Source organism: Leptinotarsa decemlineata, unplaced genomic scaffold, assembly GCF_025532065.1.
Source record: "Leptinotarsa decemlineata unplaced genomic scaffold, Ldec_3_MD MMD2_tig00000199_RagTag_RagTag, whole genome shotgun sequence".
NCBI lineage: Eukaryota > Metazoa > Arthropoda > Insecta > Coleoptera > Chrysomelidae > Leptinotarsa > Leptinotarsa decemlineata.
The window spans coordinates 11,758,949-11,784,176 of record NW_027412544.1 but is presented as its reverse complement, the minus strand read 5'-3'; the positions used below and the strand labels follow the sequence as shown (position 1 = coordinate 11,784,176).

Genomic DNA, 25,228 nt, shown 5'->3' with positions numbered 1-25,228 from the left:
GGAGCTTATCCACACTGACGACCGCCAGTGATGCCTCCTCCCACGGCTCAATATTCATTGTGGCTTTCTTCAGCCACTCTAGCGTCACGTCGTCATCGCAGACCACTCTGATGTTCTCACCAGAGTATGTCCACGACTTGAACGTGGGCGGTTTGCTGTTGTTGCTGAAGGCAGAGAAGATGATCTTGTCCAGTTCCTCCAACAGTTGTTTTTTGATGAGACTCTCTCGTTCTGCGGTAACCTTACCGTATGGCTTAGTCTCATCTATGATGGCTACCTTGAGGTGTCTCAAGGCGGCCTCCACGAAGGTTTTGGAGGGTGCAGCGACATTACTATCGCTGCGCAGCTTCTTCAACCTTCTTGGGGTTCTCTCCGTGGAGGTTCTCGCGCTTTCCTGCAGTGTCAGCCGGTTCCTTGCCTTCTTTCAACGCGGTGCTCTTGGCGCCCACCGCAAGAGGTGCCCTTGTTGTTGGAGATGAAGTGAGAGAGGAGAAGGTTGTACTCATAGTTGCTGCCACTCCTGTCTCTTTTGCTCTCTTTCTCCTTTTGGCCTCGGCGCCGCTAATACGCTTACGCCTTGGCCTCTGCGTTACATCGAGAGGTGGTCTGCTATGTTCAGCCTCATTCTGAGCTGTAGCTTGGGGTGAACATTTCTGTTCATCCCCAGCTCCCGCCCTAGGTTGAGGTGAGCATTGCTGTCCAGCCTCGGGATTTGTTGTTTTTTTATTTTGTTTTGGTTGTTTTTTTTTTGAGTGTCTGTGTTCATGTGTGTTCCCACGAGTGACAAGGAAAGGGTTGGTCACCTCTGGCAGAGCCCCACATTACCAGAGGAAGGCTAATTACAATGAGGCTTCGCCCGGTTCCTCAAGGGGATCGTTCGGAACCGCATATCACCCTGCGGCCATTCAGCTGTCGGCACGATTCCTTATGACAGCGTTCCATGTAAGTGAAATTTTACGATTCATCTAGTATATTGTGTAGAAATCCGGTGAATGATATCTACTATGATTCCATAACGAATATTTGGAATACAAACTGAGTAGAGAAAAGTATTTTTTGTATAATTAAGTATCAATATAAAAGTATTTGTTTTCAAAAGAATTCTTCTTTCGTGTAATTCATCAAAAAAAGATAGGATCTTTCATATGAAAAAACTTCATTGGATCATCCCTTGTTAAGATACAGCCCCTTAAAGAGGGTACATAAAATTTGTAAAACAGTTTTTTTAACTGGAAAAGTTACAATATTGAAATTGACCTGACGTTTTATACTACCAGAAATAGCCAGTAATTTATTTGGTTCACCCCATGATTGTAAGGGGTGGAAAACGCAACCCCTAAAATTTATTTCCAATGTAACTTTTTGTCTTATCATTTGATTACCATTCAAAAATTTATTTCCGATAACCTGTTCCATTCTAAACAAAATATTTCTCTTGAGTTTTTTGCCCAAAATAAACCAGTTCGCAGCAAAAAATTATTTTACGAACAACTACAGAGATACATCGTCATAAATGCGAACTGGATTTATTGTTATTGTATCGTTAGTACCTGCATTAAACGATTAAAGGGTAATAAACGAAACTAATTTATTAATAACAAAACACACAACATGTAGAAAGCATAGTAATTGTTCAATATGTCTACCTTCAGACATTACGCATGCGTCTAGATGTCGGCGCATTGAGCCACGTATTCGCTCAAATATTCCTGGAGTCTCTCTGATTACCCTGCACGCATCGATGATGCAGTTTCTTGAGTCCTCTACATCGCGAACAGGAGTACGATAAACCAAATGCTGTAAATGGCCCCAACTAGAGAAATCGAGAGGATTGAGATCCGGGGATCGAGCGGGCCAGTTCTGTGGTCCTTCTCGACCTATCCACTGATTTGCATATGTTTCAGTTGAGTGCTGCCGTGCTACTTGACTGAAATGGGCGGGAGCCCCATCATGCATAAAAAACATATCCCTTCTGACGCCCAAAGAAACTTCCTCCAGCAGTACTGGATGCTCTCATCTTAAAAATTGAACGTATGCCTCACCATTTAATCGAGGAGGTAGAAAATGAGGCCCAATTAAATGCATATCAGCCATTTCCTCATTTGTGTATGCCATTTTAATAACAAGTGAATTATTAAAGTAACAAATTAAGAACAGAACAACAACACACAATTAGTATTAATTCAATTTCGAAAATTCACAAACTGACAGCGTCATACCAATTCAGTTGTCACTATCGCTAATAGCGACCTACTTGATAAATTAGTTTCGTATTTTCGCATTTATGACGATGTATCTCTGTAGTTGTTCGTAAAATAATTTTTTGCTGGGAACTGATTCATTTTGGCCAAAAAACTAAGGAGACATTTTTTGTTTAGAATGAAACAGGCTATCGGAAATAAGTTTTCAAATGGTAAACAAATGATAAGACAAAAAGTTACATTGGAAATAAATTTTAGGGGTTGCGTTTTCCACCCCTTACAATCATGGGGTAAACGATGTAACTTTTTTAGTGCTTGTGAAAAAAAAATTGTTATACAAATTTTTTGTACCCCCTTTAAGGGGCTGTATCTTAACAAGGGATGCACCAATGAAGTTTCTTTATATGAAAGATCCTATCTTTTTTCGATGAGGAATCACCTCCTTTAATGTTTTACACTTATTTAGTTACACCCTGTATAGAGTTACTACTTTTAAAATTGATTGCTTCCTTCCTTTCTTTGAAAAATTCTCACTTTTTCTTTTGAATCAAGATGAAGTAGTAGAAAGCCAAAAATAAGAGATAGAGTGTCGGTTAAATTGTGGTAAAGTTGTGTATTTTAGAGACCTATTCAATGATGTAAAAAAATCGTATATACCTCTTTTGGTGCTGGAGATTTACAGGAAAAACAAAAAAATCCCAAATCATTGGTTTGCCTATATCTTCTTTATTCGCAGACACATTGAAAATCCGTCCACATTTTGCTAAAAGGCAATTGCTGTGGGCTCTCAGGATATATCCATGAATCTTTTATACAGGGTGTCTTCTGTATAATTTTTAAATACGGATCTGCATTTTTTGTTGTAGTTTTTGGATCGTAGACGTTCACGTCATATTGAGAAATCAAATTCAATTTTATATTTCGGTACGTTTCAGTAATATTCGATTATAATTTTGTGAATTATTCCCTTTCAAATTACGGCCCTGGAAATTGGTTGACTGAGTTGAATAAAAACACAATAGCAACTTTCACGTTTTTCGAGAGTTTTTTTTCATTTTTAGGTACCTATTCATATTTTTTCCATTGCTCTGAACATTTTCTACAATTAACTTCTAATAAGAAAACCTTTTATGATTATTTGAAACATATCTACGTCATAAATATATTATATGTGATTTAATAAGCAGAAAAAGAAATTATAACAATAATAACATCCGAAACGAACACTATAAGTGTAATGAAAATTGAAATGAAGTAATTTATATAGGTACCAAAAAAAATGATTGGCGCAATAAATGTTCAATTGGAGTCCTTCCATTTCGAGACATTCTTAAACTCGGTTTTTCATATTATTCATTGCCCTAATACACTTATTTGCTGCATTGTTGCGGAATCATTCAAAATCTTCAATCTCGAGACATTTTCTATATCTCTGACAGCGTAAATCCTATTTTTCAATGTCCCTCATAGAAAATAGTCCAAAATAGTAAGATCTGGTGGTCTTGCAGACCATCTTATTGTCTCGAAATGGAAGGACTCCAATTCCAACATTTATTGCACAATTAATTTTTTTTGTGTATATTCATTCATTTCAATTTTCATTATAATTATAGTGTTCGTTTCGGATGTTATTATTGCTACCATGTTTTTTTCTGCTCATCAAAACACATATAATATATTTTTGTTGTAGATATGTTTCAGATAATCATAAAAGGTTTTCTTATTCGAAGTTCATTGTTGAAAACGCCCAGAGCAATGGAAAAAAATTAGAATAGGTACCTGAAAATGAACAAAAAAAACTTTCGAAAGTGAAATTTGCTATTGTGTTTTTATTCAACTCAGTCAACCAATTTCCAAGGCCGTAATTCAAAAGGGAATAATTCACACAAATATAATATTATAATATTACCGAAAAATCCCGATGAATTATAGTGCTGGTTCTGCTACATCGAAGATTTTATCATCGCTAACAGCCCTTTGTAATGTTTTGCTATCAGGTACTGTGAACGAAGAAATTTGTCCCATTTCATTGTGCTTCATTATGTGCTTTGAAAAAGAAAGATGGTGGAATTAAACCGATTGCCGTCGGCAATGTATTTCGCCGTTTAGTTGCAAAACTGGCTTCATTCAAGCTGAAGGAAAAACTAGGAAATATTTTTAGTCCATTTCAATATGGTTCTGGATCTCCAAGTAGTTGTGAAGCCGTATCCCATGCTGCCCGAAGATATATTAATGAACACGAGTCCAAGGACGGAAAAGTTTTTCTCAAATTGGATTATGAGAATGCTTTCAATATGCTGAATCAAAACTTCATTTTGAAATCGGTTCAGAATAGTGTTTCAGAGTTAGTACTACCAGCCTTCAATACTGACATTTGATCAAAACACAATATCATCAGAGCGTGGAGTACAGCAAGGGCATCCATTAGCACCTGCTCTCTTTTGCCTGTCTATATAGAATATCATTAAAAATTTAAAAACAGAGTTCAATGCTTAGCATTTAGATGACGGTTCTCTGGGAGGAGACTATAAGGAAGTTCTCAATGCCCTTTCGTCTGTTATTAAAAAGTCAAAGGAAATTGGGCTTGAACTAAACTTCCATAAATATGAACTTCATTTTCTAAGTGAACCTGATTTGAATATTTCAAGAAAATTCAATGACGTTGCTCCTGGAATCAGAATAATTGACAGGAATAGTTTGATTATTCTTGGTTCCCCTCTCACAGAAGAATCATTCATAACTTTTTTTGAGAAAAAATTACATCATTTTAAAATTATGTCTTCTCGTGTTCATGCTCTTCCAAGACATGTAGCTTTCCATCTTTTCAGAAACTGTTTGACTATTCCAAAGCTCCTTCATCTCATGAGATGTTTTCCAACCTGGCATCACCAAACTTATCTGATCAAGTTTGATGAATAAATTCGTAACACTCTTGGACTTTTATTGAATGATCAATTGGAGAGCAATGCATGGCATCAGGCTGCTCTTCCTGTATCTTATGGAGGTTTAGGCATTCGTAAAATCACTGATCTTTCACTACCTACCTTCCTTTCTTCGAGTTATAGTGTGATCAATATGATAGATTCAATTTTACCACCCTCTTTTCCATCGGATAACAATTTGAGCGAGGCCGAACAACTATGGATCTCACGAACTAATCTAGAAGTACCGAGAACCAAAATATATATTCAACAAACCTGCGATATTCCTCTTGTGAAAAATGCCTTAAATAATTTGTTAGACTTGGCTAAATCTCCTACAGATAAGGCACGTATAAAAGCAGTGTCGTCAAAACATGCAGGCGCTTGATTGGATGCCTTACCAGTTTCATCCCTTGCTACATGATTAAACAATGAATCTTTCAGAGTTGCTGTAGGTCTTCGACTAGGTTCCAATATTTCTGTTCAACACAAATGCAAGTGAGGAGTGGAAGTAGACATCCGAGGAAATCATGGATTGAGTTGTAGATATAGCGCCGGGCGCTTTTCCCGTCATCAAGCTGTAAATTATGTCATCAAACGTGCCTTAGGTTCGGCAAATATACTTTCCATCTTAGAACCCCCAGAAATGACAAGATGGCATGACTCTCATTCCTTGGCGGAAAGGAAAACCGTCGATACTTTGGCTCCTTGTCACGTTCCTTTGACTTCTGAATCCAGCCGTGCAGCAGCTTCATCAGCGGAATTGTCAAAAACACGGAAATACAATTATTTGGGAGATAATTTCATTTTTTATTCAATAGGAATCGAAACATTTGGTACCTCAGGCCTCCAAGCATTGGAGTTCATTCGTGAAATCGGCATTAGGATATCCAAAAATACGAATGATCCAAGAGCTACCTCTTACTTGATTCAAAAAATTAGTCTTCTGATTCAAAGAGGAAATGCAGCTTCATGTTTAGGTACAATTCCCCAATCAAAAACCCTAAGTGAATTACCAATGTTTCCCATGAACAAAATATATCGGCATGTACAGACAGTGCAAGAACTGGAGTTGTGCAGTTTGTTGGAAAACTCGCAGCAAAACGGTCAAGCTCTGACAGAAAAGGAAGTGGGAACTCTGAATGAGGCTGAGTTTGGTCCTCTGGCTGAGCCCTCACAGTCCCCAAAAGTACTAATATCTAATTCAGTTTTGAGCAGTTTTGCTTTGAATTCCTTATCCTACCAGTCCAATGAAGGGGTGAATCATCGTATCCGTGTTTACTCAGAAGAAGATAGTAGTGGCAAACGTAGTTGCAACAATAGATCAGTGATACATTCTTCAGTCAAAACTCTTCGGTTCAATGGGTTAAAAAATCTTGGAAACACCTGTTTCATGAACAGGATAATCCAGTGTTTATCAAACACAGGACGGTTGCTGGAATACCTAAAAAAGGATACATACATGGAAGATATAAATACTAGTATTTCTAGTATGAAAGGTGTTTTAATCAAAGCGTTCGCAGAAGTTATCAAGGAATTGTGGTCAGAAGATTCATCTGATAGAGTAATTAACACAGTCTACTTCAAAAATCAGATTCAAATATTTGCCCCTCGATTCATGGGTTGAGCCCATCAAGACGTCCATGAATTCCTTCGATATCTTTTAGAAGGTTTATATTAGGACCTCAACAGAATTACTGAGAAACCTGAACCGATTTTAACTGAGATTGACGAAAAATTGAGCGATAACGGAAAAGCACAAGAGTCCTGGCAGAGATATTTGAATATTAACAACTCCAAAATTGTAGACTATTTCGTTGGTCAATTAAAATCCACTATGAAGTGCACACACTGTGGACACTCATCAGTAACCTTTGATCCTTTCTGGGATTTGTCTCTTTCCATACCACAAAGAACTGGCCAATTGAGTTTGTCACATTGCTTGGATTCTTTCACATGAGAGGAAACTCTGGATGGAGATGAAAAACCAATGTGTTCGAGGTGCAAGCAAAGGAGAAAATGTGCAAAGTCCTTATCAATCTATAAGTTTTCCCGTAATTTGGTAATTCATTTGAAAAGATTCTCTCCAACGGTAAGATTCAAAGGAAATTGAATGTTTCCATTGACTTCTCTTCAGATGGATTAGATATGAGCAGTTATGTAGCAGACAATGTGACTCTTTGTCGTTAAAATCTATATGCACTCTCAAATCACAGTGGGACTACTTACAACGGACATTACACAGCATATTGCAGACACCTATATAGTGGCACGTGGCATGAATACAACAATTCATACGTGTTTCCAATTTCGCCAAAATCACTTGTGAGCGATGAGGCACATGTCCGAAGCAGCATCTTTTTTATTCTTTCCTTTTTTTATAATCTTAGTTCTTTGAATTGATTTGTATTCCATGATTGTTCCAAATTTCATTATTCATCGAGAATATATCTTGAGATTTCTTTGTTGTCAAAAGACCGATGTTTTATGACAGTTGAAATACTCGTATGTAACTCAACTAAAGAACGATTTCGTTTCGCATAATGTTATGATGAATTTCTTGTTGTAAGGTTATTTTTTTATATGAAATGAAATATAATTTTGTTAACCCCAAACAGACAATTCAAGTTAATTATTGTTCGCTGAACGGGGCATTAGAATAACTCTCGAACGAATCATTAAGAGCTATATTTCCATTGAAAAAAATCACTAATTACTTCGCCACATCAAAGCCGTTGACGTGATCAATCACCAATGCATGTTTTCAATAATTTTTCATTTATGTGTGATCAAAGGAAAAATAATTATGATTTCATGATGAAATCGCTAACTTCCAATTTGAGATGAATTTAGGACATTGGTTCCAGGATATTGATTGTTTCTGTTGGAATAAACGTCAATGTGAATGAATGAATAATATATGAAACTCAAAATTTCAGAAATTAGCAAAATATGCAATTTTCAAATACAAGACTATTCTATCCAAGAAAGAGTTGAGAAAAATTCCAATTCAATGGGCTTGTTTCATGCTATTGAAAATGATACTGGTTTGCTTATAGACTGATCGAATTATATTATACTTATCAAGTCGGTCCCAAAATCTCTTTATATTTACAGAAAAAAGAATAATTCGAAAAGCAAGAATTCAAATTGGCCGCGTGTCTGTTGACCAATAAAATTGATCCTGTCTAGAGCGGAGTTGTCAAGTATATTGGTTTTTAATATTCAATCACAGATCTGATGATACAATTTGACAGACGCCATTTTTATTTTTATGGTTGTCAACTCGGTGTGAATACAACTGTTACAATTATATAATCACGGAACGTTTTTTTGTAAAAGGTAGGTCTCGGCGGGTGCCTATTTTGCAGCATATTCCCTGTCATTAGTTTACATTCCGAAAAATACTTTTTCAGGTTATTTTTGGATTGATATGTTCTGAAGTGATTCTACATTTTACTATACATATTTTTGCTTCTCTTTTCAGTCACCATACTGCTCCTTGGCAGAGATAAAATAAAAATTGAATTGAAACTTTCCATCCTTCGATAAATGACAAAGTCTGAAATGGATGTTATATAAATAAAAGGGACCAAGTAAATATACCACCTACCGTTCCAATTTTGCATTTTACATTTCGGTACATTTGCAAATTTTTATAATAAAATATATCAATCATTCCAAAATCGACTCTTGGTAATTTGTCGGGAGTCAGCTTTAACAAAACTAGGCTCAACATTCATTTTGAAATTATTTTAACAAAAATATGAAGTTTGTGGAAACCATTGACATTAGAAAGAGCACATTGTCGCATACACTATAGAGGGCGCTGGCTGACTGGATGACAATATGGCTAATATACCAGTAACGTTGAATTTCTTATTTTTGGTGGTTGGCATGAATGCATAATTGATTTATTTTATTAGGGTTCATGAGCATTCGAAAACCATTTGAAAATACAGCTCGTTCAATTCTATTTCGAATGATATTTAGATATAACTTGTAGGTACTATCAGTTATCAAGCCAAATATTATTGTCCATTTTTATTCGAGCGATCTTATTATTGTATATTAATTTGTTTGCTGGCTTTATTCTTAAAAAAAAATGAATGAATAATAACAGAAGATTTTAATTGATCGTTCACTTCCTCAGGAAAATGGAGTCCCAATATTACAATTTGTTGGTTGATTCGACATTGAAAATATATGTCACATCGGATCCAGTCTGCTTGTTTTTGCAACATTGACTTTCAATTTTTTCTTAGCTGACAGCTCGCGTAGGAACAATTCGTTTTTTCATCGAGTTTAGTGTGTGTATGTTTTAAAAGTGTTTTGGAGATATATTTGAATATTAATATGGTGCATTCTTGTGATTTTAATTGTGTGGAAAGGCACAAGAAAACAGAAAGCGCATTGGTTTATAAGTGAGTTATTTCATATAATGAGTTTAGGTTCCCAAAGTGGAACGAAAATATTGAATTTGATTACACAGTTTTTTATTTCAACTTTGAATATTATCTGGAGTTAATCCTGTTACTGAAAATATGAAACAAATATAATTAAATTTTGTCATATGATTAATGGTATTATTACCTCAGGAGCTTTTGTCGGATCAGTTCGAGTACAATCAATACTGTCTATACTTGACCTTATTCTCTCAAATTTTGAAAGATTCAACAGATTACCCAAGCCAGCCTATAACGCTTAAATTTAGTATCTATATCAGAAAGAGGTATGTATGTAGAAATCGTTTTTTTTTATAATAAATTGCAGTTGTACAGATTGAGGATTATAGAATAAATTGAATATTATAAATGATTCTTTAATCCAGTTTGCTATATTTTTTGATTTTCATAACTGTATATTATCAGATAATGCATAAAATCATAGTTGTGATCTATCGACTTTGTGTACTGATTTTAGATATAGAACTTATTTCCAAACATGATTTTTCGGGTACATTTTATTCCATGTGGAGAATTTTTCATAATTTGAAACTTTAACGGGTTCACATACTCTTCCATAATCAAATTAATAATTATAGGCTACGTAAATTTTACGATTTGTTGATGTTGATCATTGTTAATGACGTCATGTGACGTCGCCACCCTACCACATTCGATTTTTAATAATTAATTACGGGAAAACTACGGTACTTAGAGGGATGAAACAAAGTGCACTGTTTTTCAATTTAAAATTTCTATCAAGTGAACTAATACTTCACTGATCTTTGAACTAATCAATTTATCGAATCGTTCGACTGCCTCACCTTTTTTATCTCATTGGAATACTCGCGATCGTTCTTTGACCTATTCTTGCAACATTGAGATAACTCAAAAATTTAGGTGAAATACGACAAAAGTGTGAACGAATTATCAAAACTTATTCATGGATAAGAAGTTATGGGCAGTTGAAGAATAACTTCCAGAATAACTTCTTCCAGTGTGTGATGTCATTTAAATTATGATCTATTTCTTAGTATATTTATTGATGCATTTGCAACCAAAACAATTTCAACCAATAACGATATCGAGAAATTCCTCTATTCTCGATGATTCTCAATATGTATTGAAGTTTTCCTGTAAAAATATTGACATATCTATAAATACTCATTTCAACGTTTCAGAAATAAAAATCATTAGTTAATAGTTTAGTGATCCAATAATTTTTCTGAAAAAACTTTGGTTGCGTAACAGGAATAATTTTTTCTTACAAAACCAATTGTATTCTTGCCAATGTTTCGAATTTGATTGAATTCTTCTTCAGGGCTCGAAAATAGTTTTTTCGTGTTGATAATATTACTATTTTAAAAACCATCAGACATATTAGATACACATTAAAAAAAATAAAGAACATTGCAAACAAACAAAATTTCCGAGACAACACCAACATAAAACGACATAAGAACAAACGGATGCATTTGTTTGTTTGCAATGTTTCCTATGAATTTTTATGAATTCGTTGGTTTTATGTCGTTTTGTGTTGGTGTTGTCTCGGAAATTTATGTTGTTTGCAATGTTTTTTGTTTTTTTTTTTAAATGTACCTAGTTAATGTGTCTGATGGTTTTTAAAATAGTAATATTATCAACAAGAAAAACTACTTTTCGAGCCCTGAAAAAGAGTTTGAATGAATTCGAAACGTCGGCAAGAAAACAAATATAACAATTGTTGCTGTTACCCAACCAACCTTTTTTTCAATAAAAATCTTCCTTCACTATCAGAATGCGAAAAATACACCAAATGCAATTTGTTCAATTGATTGTTTGTGAAATGTTCATTGTTCCAGAGTAATAATTCCATCAGCAGGAAAAGTAAACTACTCTTTGAATCCAAATAAAATGCAAAAAAAACAAAATGGTAAATGTTGAAATGAAAATGCAAACATCTAAAGAGTATTGGACTTACAACAAATGTTAGGCTGTAAAATGTGCTATTATTAGCCATGATTTCACAATATTAGTGATACAAAGAATATTATACAAATATTTGGCCAATGAATCTTCCACTTCACTAGTTCCCATTTTAGTAGGTAGTTTCAACAGTGTTCTTACGTGGTATAAATAATTTTAGTGATGGAGGAACAATTACTAAGGCCTTATCTGGGCGTGAGTGTTGTTTCATCGTGTATGGTTATTGAATAATTATAGGTATAATATCAAAAAAAAAGAGTGTAGTAGTGACATTAAACATTGAATAGTGTATTTGTCTCGTAAATATATACACATTTTTGCAGCATTTAAGGAACACTTAAGTAATGTATACGGTTAATGGAGCATAAGAAAAAATATACAGAAATATAAGGAATATGAACATGAACCCATTTTCTCTGGGTAAGTATAGTAAGGCAAATGATCGCATTTCATGTATTCGAGGGATCAATTAATCGATGTATAGAAATATGTTTCTGAAATGAAACATTTGACATATTTTTTAAATGAAATAGTTGTCGGTGCAAGTCTGGTTCTCAGAGGTAAGTAATTGTAGTGCCGGTTTGCAAGATGAATATATTATATTCTCTGAACGATTGTTTTTGTTGAGCATGTCGTGTTCAGTTATTGGTTTTAAATCTTGTATTATACTTGTGATCTACATAGTTCAGTTTTATTCGTTTTTTGTATTGTTCCACAACAGTTCATAGGAAGTGAAGTTGTCTGAGGTCGATCAATCGATAGTATTTTATCTGCGAACCATTCAAAGAGTTTACTTATGTCTTCTTCTACTTCAGTTTTGAGGTTATTTCAGCTATCAGCACTGTAAAATACTGCTGTATCATCAGTGAAGCAAACGATGCTGCCACAAGTATTGTGTCGTAATATGTCATTGATATGTATTGTGAAGAGAATTGGCTCCAAAACTGTTCCTTGTGGTACTCCGTATTTCACAATCCTTTTTTTCACTGACGACGTTATCGATTTCCACGTATTGCTCTCTGTCTTTAAGATAACTCTCCCAGAGATTGAATGTGTCTCCTCTGAAACCCATATTTTGCAAGGTCACCAACAGTTGTGAGTGCTTCACGGTGTTGAAGGCCTTAGCAAGATCTAAAAAAACATATAGACTTGGTTTACTCTTTTCTAGATTTTCTGCTATTTTGGAAGTGAGAAAAATAATAGCATCTTGGGTAGAAGATAGATGATATATTTAGCCAAATGAATTTTAGATCTTGCTGTTTTTTTCCGGTATGTAGCCTCATAATTTTCACAATCAATGTTATGTTAAGCACTTGCTAGATCCATTGAATTACTCTTTGGGAAAGCTATATATACTTAAATCATCCGGTTTATGTGTCATAAAAATCCTCCTCGAGGCATTTCGTAAGTTTGGTATTGATGTAAATTATTTTTTTGTTTGTTATTCATGATAATTTGAATTATAATTTACTAGTACTATGTAGCTGTATCGCTGCTGTTCCAATGTATTGACAGATTCAGAATCAACGAACTTAGGCGTGCGCAGCGTTATAGAGCAGTGCTTTCATCACGATCGGTTGAGCGATGTAGAAGTTTATCACTTACCAACCAACCAACAAACCAGCCCAACCAACAAACATTCATTTTTATAGATTAGATATGGAAGTTTCCTAAAGATTGGTACATGAAATTATGGAAAAAAATATTTGTTTTCAAAATTGTTTCATCATTTTTGAATGCAGTTCAAAGGTAATTTGCTGAAAATATTACTAAATGAAATTGTGACACTAAATGAAACTAGCAAACCTAGCAAACGCTTGTTCACCATACGTTGATCTTCGATGAATTTGTGAAATTGATATGTATCCCAATGGTATTTCATTCGACTTATCAATCCATTCGAAAAATTTGTTATGTCTGTGTTATAAATCGGTCGCTCATTGTTCCTAACTATGGTGTACTAGTGATTGCTAGCCTTATGTATTTCGGGAAAATGATTAATGTATGAAAATTGGTAATTGTAAAATGAAACAATATCTTTGAACTTTTTCATTATTGAATGTTTTGAGTTGAATCATTTTAAAACTGGTTCATCAACTTTCGATTGAATTTTCAAAGTTTGATTTTATAGTTTCTGCTCATCTCTAGCATTATCCTTAGGTGTTCATTTTATTTTCATACTCATTTTCAACATAAACACAGTACCATTACATTCAACTACTTGCAAATCTCTTCAAGAGAAGTTTTTGAAGGAGCCACCAGAAAGTGATGAAAATAAATGAAAGTTATCTTCAGTCACGAATATATATCTTATTTCCACATCCCAATATGTAAACAGCAACCACATTTATAACACAAATGAATATAAACTTATTCCTAGTCTCCAAACAATATCGTTCAGGTGAAGATCGTGAAGTTATTTCGCGAATTATTTGATTTGGTAATGCTTAAACGGAAACGGCAATCCCACTTAGAGTAATGGAGTGACGCTTTGCTTTTTTAAGAATGACGTGAAGCGTCTCGCGGTTTTTCAGCAAACTTTTAAATACAACATCTCGAATAGATTGATAGTATCGAACGAAAATCCAAGACAGATGGATCGAAAATATTTGTGTGCAATTATTTGCACCTTTTTACTAGTAAGTACCTGCTGTATCCTATTGTGTATTCAGTGTTGGATAATTGCACACGTAGCATTTCGAGTGAAGTTATTGAGTGAATTTATTGTGGAATATATTTCATATCTACCGGACTACTGTTCCTTTAACCAGTTGTGTTTCCTGTTCGAAGTGAATTGCTCTCCTTCAGTGAAATATAGTGAATCAGGGTTTACCGTTGAAAAACATTCTGAAAAATCTACTAGATGAATGAGTTTTTAAGTAAATTTGTAGTATGTAGACACCAACGGGGTGTCCACATGATGATGATAATGATAATGATAATAATGACAATGAATCATCTTTATTTATTTTCAGTACAAAAATAGACAGAGTTTAGCCTGAAGATATTTTTCCACTTAACCTTGTATAATTGATAAAATAATGATGAAAAAAACATACTTATTCAAATGCTAAATTCATCTAATGTATTGATTTACAATACGGTAATTGTTGAAAGTTATGACGTTTAAATTTATATTTAGATTAATGAAGAGTTAACCTAGGTATTAGTTTTTTGTATGAAGTCGGAGGTGTTTCGCATTTCATTATTTTATACAATGATAAACGGAAGTAATATTGTCTGAAGTTTTAGCGATCAATGCTCGAATTTTCTATGTGAAAATTTAAGTCGACAACAGAAATTTTGTACTTACTTTATAAAGTTTTCTGAATAAATTTAAAGCAGATGGATTCTAACTGATTCCATGATTCATTCTGAAATTTTTGTTAATTTCCTCAAATTAAAGAATATTCTTTTGTATCGAAATAACCAATGATAGTTACTATAAACTTGTATCTCCAGTGAAAATATTCGATCTTTTATTAAAGTTCCATTTAAGAAATGATACTTGTTTGCGATTATTTTAAATTAGGAAGTTTCTAAACAAGCAATTTTGTAATATTTGTCATGATATTTTCAAAACGTATACTATTCATGTTTCCTTCGATAAAATATTGGGATAAAGAACCATAGGCGATGTGAAATCATCAATATTGATTTTATAAAATCCAATCTATTTCATTGACATGATAAATAAATTTATTGAAATCTATTTCATGCCAGGACAGAAAAAAAGTTTTCTGTCAGGATTTCTAGTCGTCTCCTGTTGATGATAACTTAGTTAACAAAACACGCGTCTTTGTAAATTTTTTTGTTGTCAGGAGAATATTTCCTGTGGTTCTGAAGGCTTGTGAAATTATTTCTTTTTCAAGAAATAGAAACCACATATAATAAGGAACTAGAGTATGAATACAATGAGTTCATATTGCGTAGAGACCTTCAAATTTTATTATTCAATATTGAGATATTCTGTAATCGCAGCTCGGCATCATACTTTATCAATCAACTTATACTTATTTGGTATATTAACTATTGCCAACGTTTATATTCTATCCTAATGGACAGAAGATAATACATGACTATAAAACACATAAAGAAAAATATCACTTCAATTCGTGTATGTATTTATGTATAACATACATAATAATCTGATAATAATATTTATTTATTCACTAAGAAAAAAGTACAAAAATTTATTATTGAAATACACAGTAATATTCTCGTAAAATACAGAGTCATATGTAACTGTGTAACTGAATAAGTGTAAGATATTTAAGGAGGTGATTCCTTATTGAAAAAAAAAATAAGATCTTTCATATAAACTTCATTGGAGCATCCCTTGTTAAGATAAAGCCCCTTAAAGGGGGTACATAAAATTTGTATAACAATTTTTTTCACAAGCACTGAAAAAGTTACAATATTAAAATTAACCTGACGTTTTGTACTACCAAAAAGACACTTAGCCAGTAATTTATTTGGTTTACCTCATGGTTGTAAGTGGTGGAAAACGCAACACCTAAAATTTATTTCCAATGTAACTTTTTGTCTTATTATTTGTTTATCAATCATCGATAGCCTGTTTCATTCTATACAAAAAATGTCTCTTGGGTTTTTTGCCCAGTTCGCAGCAAAAAATTATTTTACGAATAACTACAGAGATACATCGTCATAAATGCGAATTGGATTTATTGTTATTTTGTAGTTAGTATCTGAATTAAATGATTAAAGGGTAATGAACAAAACTAATTTATTAATAACAAAACACACAACATGTAGAAATGATAGTAAATGTTCAATATGTCTACCTTCAGACCTTACGCATGCGTCTAGATGTCGGCACATTGAGCCACGTATTTGCTCAAATATTTCTGGAGTCTCTCTGATTACCGTGCACGCATCGATGATGCGGTTTCTTAAGTCCTCTACATCGCGAACAGGAGTACGATCAACCAAATGCTGTAAATGGCCCCAAATAGAGAAATCGAGAGGATTGAGATCCGGGGATCGAGCGGGCCAGTTCTGTGGTCCTTCTCGACCTATCCACTGATTTGCATATGTTTCAGTTGAATGCTGACGTGCTATTTGACTAAAATGGGCGGGAGCCCCATCATACATGAAAAACATATCCCTTCTGACGCCCAAAGGAACTTCCTACAGCAGTACTGGATGCACTTCTCTTAAAAATTGAACGTATGCCTCACCATTTAATCGAGGAGGTAGAAAATGAGGCCCAATTAAATCATCCCCAATAACTCCGAGCCACACGTTAAGAGAAAACTGTTCTTGATGGTTAGTTTCGACAATAGCGTGAGGGTTTTCATCAGCCCATATGTGGTAATTATGAAAATTAATAATCTTGTCCCGAGAAAAACTACATTCGTCTGTGAATTCTATCTTCTTCGGAAAGTCACAATTTCTTCTAATCATTTCCAGCATCCAGTTGCAAAATTCAAGACAGTTCGGAAAGTCTCGCGGTAACAGTGCCTGTACTCGTTGCAGATGGTAAGGGTATAAGAGTTATTCCTTCAAAATTCGAAATACCGTCATATGATCAACATTTAGCTGGAAAGCAATCTTTCTAATGCTGGTAGTAGGTTGTTCTTCAATAAAACTAAGTACTGCTTCCTCAAGCTGTGGTGTTCGTACTTCTCGATGGCGACCACAATGCTGCGTTCTTTTGTCGAATGAACCATATTCTCGTAATTATTGATGAAGTCGAGCAAATATTCTATGTGAAGGATGCTGCCGTTGAGGATACATTTCAGCATATCTATGCTGCATATCAGCCATTTTCTCATTTGTTTATGCCATTTTGATAACAAATGAATTATTAAAGTAACAAATCAAGAAAAGAACAACAACATACAATAATTAGTAATAATTCAATTTCGAAAATTCACAAACTGATAGTGTCATACCAATTCAATTGTCACTATGGCTAATAGCGACCTACTAGAAAGATGTATCTTTGTAGTTGTTCCTAAAATAATTTTTTGCTGCGAACTGGTTTATTTTGGGCAAAAAACCCAAAAGACATTTTTTGTTTAGAATGAAACAGGCTATCGGAAATAAATTTTTAAATGGTAAACAAATAATAAGACAGAAAGTTACAATGGAAATAAATTTTAAGGGTTGCGTTTTCCACCCCTTACCACCATGGGGTAAACCAAATAAATTTCTGGCTGAGTATCTTCTTGGTAGTACAAAACTTCAGTTTAATTTCAATATTGTAACTTTTTTAGTGCTTGTGAAAAAAATTCTCATACAAATTTTATGTACCCCCTTTAAGGGGCTGTATCTCAACGAGGGATGCTCCAATTAAATTTCTTTATATGAAAGATTCTATCTTTTTTTCTATGAGGAATCACCTCCTTGAATGTTTTACACTTATTTAGTTACACCCTGTATAATTGATTATAGTTTAATCGTGATAACTAATGTGGTAAATAAATAAAGAAAACACACAAAAGGAAAGCATCTACGTGGATATTGGTTATTGATTTGGAAATAGACAAAACAAGATTCAAAATCACAGTTTACAAAAAAAAGGTGACACCAAATAGATTAAAAGTAAAATAAAAAACAGACACATATAAGCGATCACATAATCATAAACGAGTTCAATAAAATTATACTTTCAAAATGACGTTTCCTTACTTTTAGTATTGGATAGTAATATTGGATACAGTCTATAAATAAATGTTTCAGAAACAAAGACAGAACAATGCCCGATATATTTTAATATATCAGTGATTCTTCATATAAAATAGATGATGTATTTTTTTTTCGGTGCGTTCCATATCCAAATTTTTATTTTGGATTCAAAAAGCGTTGAAGTTCATGAGTTAATTATTATTTATTATTGAAACTAATTTGAGATTGCCTTCAATATCGATGATAACTCCAATTGCTTGATGTAACTAGTGACTTTTGATAAGTCTGAAATCAGAATAAATTTATTTAGAAAATATCAATATTGTTTTAAAAAGCGTAGTATGCTTCAAATTGAATTTTTATTATGGCTCCAACCAAGTATTTATATCAATGGATATTTAGCATTTTTGCAACAAAATAATTCTTCTATTAATGATGCACTGTTTGGAACCTTTGGTGTAGTAATGAATATTACTGGAGTTTTTCCCAACACCAAATCGTCATTTTTAACACCTCGACACGTGTTTCGATCACCAAGTGATCATCTTCAAAGAGGAAGATTAAAACTGAACTCTGAATGCGCCACTGGAATCAATGAAGTCGCCCCGGAGCGCCAATTAATTTTTGTTGTTGTTTTATAATTTCATGATTTGTATTTTGGAAGTGTTGTTATTAATCAATAATGATTTATTCTGAGCTTAGACTTATGGGAAGTCATTATTTACATCAAGCAATAGGACTTAATTATCGATGTTAAACATAATCTCAAATTAGTATCGAATCATTATTTATTTTTTAGTTTGTGTTGCTATAAAATTGTGTTTTTTTTAGTTTCTTTAACTATTATTCATTTCACACTTATTAGTTTGGCTTGCTTTTTCAAGCCCATTTGCTTTGATATAAAATATATACGCATGCGCAGACAGTGAGGTTGTCTCACTTGCTCTCACACAGAGACTGTGTGAGGAAATTATTCAATCCTGGCGATCCTGATCAGGATAATAAGATAAACTTATGAAATAATTGTATTGTTACCGATTCTTGATAAGTGTACAAAGTTTAAAATAAATCTGTTCGATTGAAGTTGGTCAAAATCGAGTTACAGACAAATATACAAGTGAAGCTAATAAAATCGTGTTGAAAACTAGGCCTGTGTAATGTGAACATTGATCATTGAGGTCTAGGTGTATGAAAAGTTATCTTTTTGTATATGGATGATATGGAATCTAACGAGGTAAATCGAATTAGGATTTTGAGAAGTGAATACAAGTGAATAAGTAGTTCACATTGAATATTATTCAAATATGTAATGTTTGAATGGATTTCTCCGAATATGCCTGTATATTTTATTATTGATTTTTGATCAGATTTTTTCATACAATCCTTCTACTGCCAAAATTTTCTTATTCGTAATCTTCATTCTAGTGAATTCTCTGAATTGTTAAATGATGATTTCAAAATTTTTTTGCAGATCGAAAATTGCGACACGATGAAAACGAAAACGACGATAAAGAAAAAATTCATACCGAAAAAGAGTATCTGCGACACAGATATGCTCTGCACAAATACGACTTTTTACCCTAAGACAGCTATAATGAAACTGATCAAGAGAAATAAAAATAAGTTCGCTCATCTTTCAGGAAATGTAATAAAACCCACAGAAGAAATTGTTCCACGAATCAAGAGTGTTGACGAATATATAGATTCTAACGTGTGTAGGACCAGGAGAGTTTCAAAACTCCCATTGATTGCCTTCGATGCAAAAATGAAACAGAAGTTCATTGTGAATGTGAAAGGATACCAACAAATTGTTTCCTATGAGATTTGTGTGTGAGTATTTCTAGAAATATTCATGTGAAAAAACTTATATTTACAAAAAAAGTTTAGCTATTGCTGTTTATAGATTAGTATAAAGTGGTTGAAGTGGATATTAATGACACGAAAATACACCTCTGTAGGAAAGGATGGTACAAAAGTGATTTTTTTTTCATTCTGATGGAATCAATAGTAATTAGTTATCGAATACTGCCTATGAAAATATCTGAACACGCTGGCTAGGATGATGCACCTGCTCATCCGTCATTGCTTGTTCGTAATTTTTTGGCTTGATTGTTTTCGAAGTTGATTCATTTATGGTTGACAGTATGAATTACATAGGTATAATGATAAAGGCTTATGCCTCTTCAAAAATAACACCGTATTCATGCATACGCCACCATATTCACCAGATTTGACCCCCTTCGATTTTTTCTTGTTTCCAAAATTGAAGGAGGACTACTTCAAAGTGAACAAAACAAAAATTGACGAAAGAATGCATAATTTTTTAAGAAAACTGGAAATTCACCTCATTATTTGAACCAACTTTGTATATACCCATTTCAACGTTTCTGAAATAAGAATCTGCTGAAATATCGAGTTATGTCAAAGAGGTTACTATCCACTGCTAGTCAATAGCTTGATTTTTAATCGTTAATCATTACCCATCATTATTTCCATATATTTCTCAATTCTAAATATTGATCATCTATCTATCATGAGTCATAAACAATGTTTTTCAAAAATACTCTGATGATGAAAATATATTTTCGAAATTGAAAGTCGGAACTCCATCAACGCACAATCCAGGTATCGTCTATGCTGTTTCCAGTACAGATTGCAATCAGTCACATATTGGTGGAGACTGATCAAACAACGACCACATCTCACAAAGCGATATTCAAAATAGCAAGATCATTTGCACTCGAGCAAATGCTCACGAAGAGTATTCAACAAGACCCAAAGAATTCGAAACAATACTTTTGTTGTCCTATAGAGTATCTAGTGGACTTCAAGGACTCCAGGAAATCGGTCGGTGGGAAAAATGATACATTCTTCCGAAACTGCAACTGCATGAATAATTGTTTGAGTATGGTGAAGTAGGAAACATTCTCATTCTCGTTCATCGTTAAAACTTCGTTCTTGAAATTCTACGTCATGACCAACACTCGTAAAAAGCTATTCATATAGCAAGTATTTCCTCTATTATGTAATCCAATTTTCTTTGCAAGATTTTCAGGACAACTATCTACTGTATTTGAGAGTACAATTTTTCTAGTGAAAGTGCTTTTAGACCCCTTTATTGTGAAGGTTTGATATACAAACTGGATACAAAATATGTTTTTGGGATTATATGTTCATAACCGTTAGTTGTTTCGGATAAAATTTGTTTTTTGATTTCCATCTGAAAGAAACTTTCGTGCATGATCTGAAAATCTTTGTAGATAGTTTTCATTTATATACCCAGTGTTTCATCTCCACTCCTTTCAGATATTTTTTTCTCAATGTATTGATGAAATAGAAAGTCTAGATGAAATCACGACATACGGGTAATTGAATAAAATTACCCGTATGTCCCGATTACCCGATAAAAATCGAATAAATCAACAAATATTCAATATTTCAATCCGCAGTAGTTTCCGAAATGTTTACTCGCATCTATAATTCATTATCAAGAATCACGCTGTAGGAGATCCTAACTTCACAAATTTGATAATCTGGAGAAACTTAGAACCGTTGGGGATTCGTTTTTTTCTATAGTAACTTTCTCGGGAAGTGTTCAGTCGATCCATTCGTTTCAGTCCCAGCTCTGTTACGCCAGCAACGCAAAGTACGGACATCGCATTCAGAAAATGCCAAACTTAGGTACTTTTTAGGTGCTGTTTAGGTACCGAAGTCAAAAATTAGGTTCTCTGTAACTTACACCGCAACTCAATACTCAAAGTTGCGTTGCTAGCAGTATGTGGTGCTAGCAACGCAATGAAAATATTAATAGAATATTGAATGTTAAGGGAACACTATTAGGTGCTAATTGGGTGCTAAACGGTGAGGATCGTAAAATTTTCTGATTATTAAATAAAAGCTTCCAATTTAGCTAAACAACAGATCTAAGAATCAGGTCTCTCGAAAACGAGGACGAATGCTCTATCAGGTATAAACTAAGCGTGGTAATAAAGTGCTAATTAGGTGCTTGCAAGAAATTAAGATGAAAACGACCGCGAATAAGTGAAAAAAAATTCGAGATACCTGATTTGAGAAAAAAAATTAACAATATGCAATAAAGTCTTAGACAATCAAAATAAAGTGATAATGAGGTGCTCACCAGATATATAATAGTAAACCTAGATTCCATAATGCCTATGGGGCATTATGGAAAACCACTATGACTGATGGACTGAGTTCTTACAGTACGTTCCTAGATAAGTAATGGTATGAGAATAAAGTGCTAATTAGGTGCTCATTAGAAATTTATAGTAAATCTAGATTCCATAATTCATATGGGGCTTATGGACCCGATAATCACCATGGACCCGATAACCACCATTAAAAAAATGTTTAAAATATGTTTTTTTCGTTAACCAGCTATCGTACCCCAACAAACGATAACCCTCAGAAATCGAAATTTGTGCGAGCTAAGAAGTAACGAGGTCTTACTTTTTAACGTGTGATTCCTAACAAGGGTTAGTCGATAGCAAGTGAAAATTGAGCGTTCAGTCTTGGGCTTGAACCATCGACTCACACATCGGTCGATTGACTGAGTGAACAAAGCATCCACGTCGAACCGCCCGGCTACCGACCGGTCGGTCGGTCGGAATCACACTTTAAAAGGTAAGACCTCATTAATTCTTAGCTCGCACAAGTTTTGATTTCTGAGGATTATCGTTCGAAGAGGTGCGATAGCTGGTTAACGGAAAAAACATATTTTAAACATTTTTTTAATTGTTGTTATCGTGTCCATGGTGGTTATCGGGTCCATAAGCTCCATATGAATTATGGAATCTAGATTCACTATAAATATCTAATGAGCACCTAATTAGCACTTTATTCTCATTCGACGGTTAGTTTCACGAATTTCTCCGAAGACTTTCGTCAAACAATTGGTCGTGTATGACTTAGAATTGACTGTTCTACATTGCTCAAGCAAAACATTAGCCACAAGACCCGTTCGGCCGAAGAAACAGGCGACTACTTGCTTCGATGTGTTTCTTCCACGAAAAACTTTTGTTGAATTTAGCTCGTCTTGGAATACTCAAACGGTCGTTTGCTGTTTTGTTTTCGGCTAATACGCATATATCAATGATTTTGATCATTTCCTCAAAACACGATTGATAAATTACGGGGGATCCAACGATAACCATTTTTTACAACTAAGTGTTGATGCAAAATCGAATATATTAAAGTGAAACTGATGTGCAAACATGCTTCTATCTCCCAATATGTCACATGACGATCTTGCGTTATCTGTTCATGCAATGTATCGATGTTTTGTGGCACAACAACCGGTTCTGGACGACCTACACGGAATTCATCGGCGACCAACTACGACCACGATTGAATTCACTATATCAGCGAAACTCTGTGGTTTTTGATAATGCTTTATCGCCATATAAAGAACTGAGTTCATCGACACTTTCTTGTTGAGATAATCCACGTCGAAAGTTGTGAAAAATAATTCACTTTCTACTGGAATTTCCATTTCTTGGTCAAATTGATTCTCTGAATTCCCTGCAAACAAAACAAATTGCACTTGTATATCAAAATATTGTGAGTATGTTCATGTTAAAAAATGTCAAACTTTATTATGGTGTTGCCACATTTTGCCTATTGAAATTAGTATTGCCAGTCCCCGAAATATCAATAGTCTCCTATCGTATTGGAAATTTCCCTCCAGTGTTTGTGTACATTCCTGAAAAATAATGTATTCAGAGAGTTTCGTGGTGGCCGTAGCAGTGGATGGATGTGCTGATAACGTCCGCCATGTACTACCGTGGGGCTCCGTTTTGTGTTGTGTATTAGTCCATTGTGTTGATAATCAAAACATGTGAGAGTCTTTTCAAAAAGTGAAAAATAAGGGACCCCCTTTATTCACGCCGGTATCCAGGCCAGGGTGGTTCGGATAACCACGTAAAGGGGGCTGTATATGCAAAAAAACAAAAGGTATCTTGAGCAGGAAGCAACTTGATAAAAAATGTACTTGTTTTCGTATAAAAAAAGTTAGAAAAAATCGGGTGGCGGCAATGCTTTGTGCAAGACCGCTGCGCCCCCCGAAGAAGCACCTGGCAACCTAAATTGGAGGTGCCTGGCCTAATGTACCCGAGTGGGAAGCAACGGCCATCCAATATATATATATATATATATATATATATATAGAGAGAGAATAATGTAATCAAAATCATTACTTTTTCTTTCATTTATTTAACAATCTATCATATGAATGTTGAGAAATAAGGATGCTGTTTTTGGCAGATTTGGATCATTTAGCCAACATTACAATTTATTCGAAATGACAGATGTTGACTTTTCTGAAAGCAAAGTTAAAAAATATGTTCTCTTTCAGAAATGGCAAGTTAGTGATAGTTCTTCGGAAGGTCATATGCAGATAGTTTTTTTAAATTGAATTTGACGTAAGTATTCGTGTATTATTTCATGAATACTTTCAATTTGTTGATCAAAGGATGTTTTAATTTTGTTATGAGCTTCTCCTGGAACAGTTACATCTCTGATCATAACGACTCTGCTAGTACCTTTTTGAAGTGGTCTATATGCTTTGTAACCAACAATAAATGTATTTACTTTCCCGTTCAATGCATGGCGGCTTTCTTTGAAAACATTTGCATGAACGATAATAATAAAAGTTTCAGAATGAATAATATTTGATATCCTCCTTGGCCATTTGTTCAGTTGACTTCTGTTTAAATCAAATTTTCAATCCAACTTGTTTTACTAGTTGCTTCGCGCGTATAGGTATTTGATTGATTAGCATCATTCAGAATGCTCCTAATCATCTCTGATGAATATCGTTTCTTTCTTTCGACCACTTTCCAATTCAAATATTCTATCTCCAAGCAAAAATAACTTATCATACCTTCTGTTTTACTGTGATTGGAGACTGTTTCATTGAAACCTTTCTTGTCGACTTTCGGAACCATTTCACTACTGGATGTAGAATTCTCCTTCTTTTCATGATACGTAGTATTCATTTCCTATTCTTTCTCAAAATTACGTC

The 25,228-nt window shown here is 34.0% G+C and overlaps 1 protein-coding gene across 2 annotated transcripts in view; it reads left to right on the top strand.

Moving 5' to 3' along the window:
* The window catches only part of LOC111504858 (protein spaetzle), a 144,305-nt gene that overhangs the window by 96,598 nt on the left and 22,479 nt on the right, over positions 1-25,228 (top strand). Inside the window, exons 1-2 of one of the 2 annotated variants that reach the window (XM_023159569.2) lie at positions 13,924-14,171; positions 19,658-20,016. In XM_023159569.2, coding sequence (XP_023015337.2) covers positions 14,127-14,171; positions 19,658-20,016 — 404 coding nt within the window. In that variant the 5' untranslated portion in view covers positions 13,924-14,126. Of the gene's footprint in view, positions 1-13,923; positions 14,172-19,657; positions 20,017-25,228 lie in introns of those variants that run through there. The other variant, XM_074172943.1, reaches the window with a different exon arrangement.